The 5,544-nt window shown below is 43.3% G+C and overlaps 1 protein-coding gene and 1 non-coding gene across 2 annotated transcripts; one reads left to right on the top strand and one right to left on the bottom strand.

The window, feature by feature from the left end:
- Positions 1 to 1,055: 1,055 nt before the first annotated feature.
- On the bottom strand, positions 1,056 to 2,608 carry LOC131235125 (mitochondrial uncoupling protein 5-like). The gene has a single exon (XM_058232264.1). The coding sequence runs from the start codon at positions 2,237 to 2,239 to the stop codon at positions 1,286 to 1,288; it is 954 nt and encodes a 317-aa protein (XP_058088247.1). The 5' UTR covers positions 2,240 to 2,608; the 3' UTR covers positions 1,056 to 1,285.
- Positions 2,609 to 4,744: 2,136 nt separating this feature from the next.
- LOC131238099 (small nucleolar RNA R71) lies at positions 4,745 to 4,851 on the top strand. The gene has a single exon (XR_009167516.1). It is a non-coding gene; the product is annotated as a small nucleolar RNA R71 (small nucleolar RNA).
- The last annotated feature ends 693 nt before the right edge of the window (positions 4,852 to 5,544 follow it).

A 5,544-nucleotide genomic window follows, 5' to 3' on the forward strand; every position in this document is an offset into this window, starting at 1 on the left:
GGTAGAAAATCCTTTTTAATTTTGTTTTTAATATTTATATTTAGTTTTACTTCTATCATAACTCTTAGTCCTATGAGCTTTGCCAGTTGTGCCCAATATGAAAGCGGTTTAGAAAATTTAGGAGAATAACGTGTTAGGCTAAATTAGACACCTATTATTTCGGGCAAGAAATCATGACTGCTTGTAAATAATAAGTTTACTATTTATAATAAGTTACTTTTTTTTAAAAGAAAGTTTGAGTTAGAGTTAGCTTTTAAAACTTCTTAGGTTTGAGATTACTATTTAGAAAGTTGTAATTTCATTTTTATCATTAATCGGTTTATTTTGGAATTTACTAGAATATCCAGAGACGAGAAGCTCGGTGAATTCGGAGTAATTATCCCTTTTAATGAAGACGGTGATCAAACTCATCATTTCCATCCGTGCGTCAGTGGACCACACCACAGAAACAGTAAAGATAATGACATCCACCATCCACCATTAAAAACTTCTTAAAGACGTCTACCGAAGAAACCTTCGTAGGGCTTATAACAGTGTTTCTATGTCATCCTACCTATTCATGGGTCACAGGACTCACAGATTTTACTTAGCACGTGATAGCGCCCCTGTTACCCGCACCTGCCACGGCGATATATCGCTGGTGGCAGCGTCACCAGCCAATTTGCTGCAACAGGTTTCTGTCCCCCACGTACGAAAATCCGTTGGTACAAATGCATCATGGTTAGGAACACTAAAAAACAGAAGAAGAGTTAAGATCTCATCAACAACTCGGACAAATCATATCAACGGTAGTGATCGCATCATAACCACAAAATATAAAGATTCTCAAGCTACACTGCAAATTGCAATTTCCTGCACCTTCGTACAGAGATTCTCAAGCTACGCTCCGAATAGCGTTCTCCTGCATCATTGCACCTTCCTCCGAACAGAACAGAAACGCAAAAAAAAAAAAAAAAAATTCCTGCACCTTCCTCCGAACAGAGGAAAAATCACAGCATTTTCCTGCACCTCAATTTCTCCACCGCCCATCAAGGGCTAAGATCTGACCAACAACTGGACAAATCATGTCAACGGTTTAGATCACATCATAATTCACAACACAAACCATCTGCATCCCCAAACACTCACAACAACACCACGAATAAACTAAAAAATGAAAGTACTAAATATAAATATAAAGATTCTCTTGCCATTCCAAATATTTAGGAGCCTTAAAACAAAACAAAACAAAAAAACGAATATTTCTTCCTACTAATTATCGTCATTATCATGATAATATCAATAATTAAAAATCCTTAAGCAGCTTCCGGACCTGCTCCAGCGTCACGAACAGCACGACGGTGAAAGGCCCCTGCCTCGAAATCGTCGGCACGAACCCCTTGTAGAGGGCCATCGCCCCTTCCGAGCGCACTGTCTTCACGGCGCAATCTAGCGCCCCGGCGTACGGGGCCTTCCCCCCTTCCTCGACCTTCATGTTCATGACCCTTGTCTTTATAACGTCGACCGGATTCGACGCGACTGCCGCAACGAACCCAGCAGCAAAGCTCGCAGTCACGTGCGTCCCCAGCCCGTCCTTCATATAGCCCTTCTTTAAGATCGTCTCCTTGATCTGGTCGTACGACGCCAGCTGCGACGCGGTCACGATCATCGCCCGATTGATGGTCAGGGACGATCCACGCCACAGGCTCGTGACCCCTTCTTGCTTCGACATGCGGCCGATGGCGTCGAGCACGCTGCGGTAGTTCCGGCGCTGATCGATGGGAAGGCGGCCGTCGGCCTGCATCCGGACCATGGCGACGTCGGCCGGGTTGCCGACGGCGGCGCCGATGCCGCCGGCGATGAGGCCAGCAGAGATCTTGCGGACGAGGGAGATGCTGCCGGAGTTGGGGTCGGTCCAGCGCGTCTTGAGGATGTCGTAGATACCCATGCGGGTGGTGGAGTAGAGGGTCTGGCGGAGGACTGTGGCGGAGACGCCGTTGAAGAGGGCAGAGACGCCCTCAGTGCGGACGATGCGGACGCCGACCGAGATCAGGCCGGCGCGGGGAGGCGGCGGAGGAGCCGGGATGGTGGCGCCGGCGGTGGTGGTGTGGAAGGCGAGAGCTGGGCGGAGATTGGGCTGGGCTGGAATTGAGTTTTCTCCTTGGAGCTGCAGACGGACCTTGAGTAGGTCGAGAGGGTGGGTGGAGCAGCCGGCGATGATGGAGGCGACGCCGCCTTCGACGAATGCTTTCAGACCCATGTCTTGGAAATTTCTTTTCTTTCTGAAATGAGTATTGATTTGGGTGTTGATAGGAAGCTTGGAAGAGAGGAAATTTCTCTTATTTCTGATATGGGTTTTTGATTTGGGTGTTGAAAGGAAGCCTGGAAGGGAGGAAATTTCTCTTCTTTCTTATATGGATTTTTAATTTGGGTGTTGTGAGAAAGAATGAGAGATAGAGAGATCAAAAAGACCAGTTGGAATTGGGATTCATGTCACTGGAGACGAAAAGATGGGAATGGAGAGCGAAAGCTATGGTAGAGGAATGAGGAACGTTGGGCCTCTGAGACATATGATGGGGATCGGAAGAAAAGAACGGAAGGAGGAGAAATTGCGAGATGATGTGGCTGGAAGGGGATGGGATTATTTATAGGAGGAGGTGTATTCAAAGGAAAGGAAGAGGAAAGGACGAGGTGCGTGTGGGATCTAGGGCTTGTGGATCCCACATTCCTTTTGGAATGGGATGTTGGAGGTGAGAGACCCGGTCTTGGCTTGACCTTGACGCTTACACATTTCAGTGGCCGGAAATTCCCCTCCTCATACGAACCCTAATCACTTTTGCTTATAAGGGTTGGGTAGATCGGACGCGGATTCCTACGCTGGGAACCTAGGTGGGGCCCACCGTGATGTCCGAGAAATCCACTCTTTCCATCCGTTTTGTAAGTTTGTTTTAGGAAATATCCAAAAATGAGCCGGATTTAATACTCAAGTGGGCCGAAAGCATGAGGATTGAATGTCCACAATTAAAATATTCGTGTGGCCACATAAGTTTTGAATCACGATGATACTTGTGATTTCAGTTCATCCAGTAGTATTTACGTTATGACGGTATGGATGGCATGTAAACATCACTGTAGACTACGAAGAGGTTTCAAAGGTAGAAAATTCTTAACTTACCTTTTCATTTAATGCGGCCCACTTGAGTATGGTATCCTATTCAATTTTGGGCACAAGTCCTAAAATGATCTAACAAAATAGATGTATCACAAAAATCACAATGGGCGGCCAAATATAACAGGAATTTGAGTGCTCAAATCTACAATAGGCTGAGTATTCAGGATGATAAAATCTACTGGATAGTAGAATTTGTCAGCCTAGACTAAAACATCTTCTATCATCCCCATCAGTACACGAACTGAGCGATCAGTAAGTTGTAGTGTGGTTCGGATGGATTTTAATTCACCTGAACCTAGTTGTTCGTAGACCGAGTAAAAGATCAAATTTACGCTCGCCCCCAAGTCAAGTAGTGCGTTCTCAATTTGGTGATTCCCAATTATATAAGTGATAGTTGGGCTACCAGGATCTTTATATTTTTATGACACACTTTGCTTAAAGATGACACTCACTTTTTCTGTTAGGAAAATTTTCTTCTTGATACTTTGTTGCCTCTTGGTCATGTATACGTTTTTTAGAAATTTGGCGTATGAAGGAATTTGTTTCACAGCATCCAGAAGAGGGATGTTGACCTTCACTTGTTTCAACACCTCTAGAATATCCTGAGAGTTAGCTAGAGGTTTTGGTGCAATCAACCGCTGGGGGAACGGAGCAATCAGCTTATTCAGAGGTTTTGGTTCTAATCCATATGGAGTAATGCTAGGTCTATTATCTTTTTCTTCTTCCGGGTCCTTAGACTTTTCAGCCCTTACCGGAATAGATTTGTCAATGATCTTCACACTCCTAAGAGTGGTAATAGACTTAGCCCGCTCCATCTGATTTGCGGAGCTTGGATCACTTATCTCATATTGTGGTTTTGGATTGGGGAGAGGTTGTGTTGGGAGTATCCCTTTTTCCCCACTTGCTAAATGTGACTCTATCTTTTGAAAGGATGATGCAAACATTCTCATTGTTGTTTTGAGATCTTGGAATGCTTGCATTATATTCTGATTGAATAACTCTTGGTTTTGCATGAATTTTTGAACCGTATCCTCCTTAGTCTTCTTTTGATTTAAAAATTGTATAAGAGCCTCTTGAGGGTTAGCTGTTTGTCCATTCCTCCAACTGAAATTTGGATGATTTCTCCAATTAAGATTGTAAGAATTGAAAGTGGGTCCTTTGAAAGGCCTTTGGTAGTTGTTTACGGCATTTGACTGCTCATTCAATATTTCTTGAAAAGCATGTATTGTTGGACAATTTTCAGTTGTACGAATGTTACAAGCACAAATACCGCAGACAACTTCCTTAGCCTTATCCTTCTTAAGTTCCATGGTCTCGAGTTTCTTTGTGAGACTGGCCACTTTAGCATTTATATCGTCTTCCTCTTTCAAAAGATATATTCCACCATTCTCCTTTGATTGAGTGGGTTTAGAAGTGGTGCTAGGTTTTGGGGAGATGTCCCATGATTGTATGTTTTCAACAAGCTTGTCAAAATAATCCCACACATCATCAACATCTTTGTTCATGAATTCCCAATTGCACATTGTCTCGACCATTTAGCGTATGGAAGATGTCAGCCCATCGTAGAAGAAACTTGTTATGCGTCACGTTTCAAAACCATGTTGTGGACATGAACTGACAAGATCCTTGAACCGCTCCCAACATCGAAAGAATGTTTCATCTTCCTTTTGGGCGAAGTTCATGATTGACTTTCTGAGGGTGTTCGTTTTATGAAATGAGAAAATTTTCTTAATGAAATCCCTTGTCATGTCATTCTATCTGCCAATCGATCGCAGACGTAGTGAGTGTAATCACGTCTTAGCCTTTTCTTTTAAGGAGAATGGAAAGAGTTTTAGCCTGACCGTGTCTTCAGACACATTAGGAAAGTATAAAGTGGCGATGATCTCATCAAAACTCTTTCAAGTATAAATATGGATCTTTAAATTCAAGTCCATGAAATTTTGGAAGGAGTTGGATCACCCCTAGTTTGATATCCATATTCCCTTTATTTTCTGGAAAAAGCATATGAAGGTGTGCTCACTCTTGCTGGTTGTAATAAATCTCGTAAAGTACGAGGGAGGGGGGGACCTCGTTTTCATCCTGGATTTCTTCAACCGGAGGTCGAGGTTAATTTGCAACCATCACTTCTATTGACTCTGAGGATTTTTAGTGGTGTCTAACCCTAAAATAGATACATAACCCTTCAAATAATCCTCTTTCACTCAAGAGACGTAGAGTGTTGTCACGAACCCACCTGGGCATGAAACACTCTCACCCCTCAAGTTCAGAATCTAACCTAAACTTAAAGAGAAAACTTAAGGCAAATAAGAAATCTAGACAAGAAAAGAGAGAAAGAGAATTAGAAGGAGGTTACCAGATTAGAGATTGCTATGTTAGGATCCTACAAAACAGAA

The sequence above is a fragment of the Magnolia sinica genome, chromosome 2, assembly GCF_029962835.1.
Source record: "Magnolia sinica isolate HGM2019 chromosome 2, MsV1, whole genome shotgun sequence".
Taxonomy (NCBI): Eukaryota; Viridiplantae; Streptophyta; class Magnoliopsida; order Magnoliales; family Magnoliaceae; genus Magnolia; species Magnolia sinica.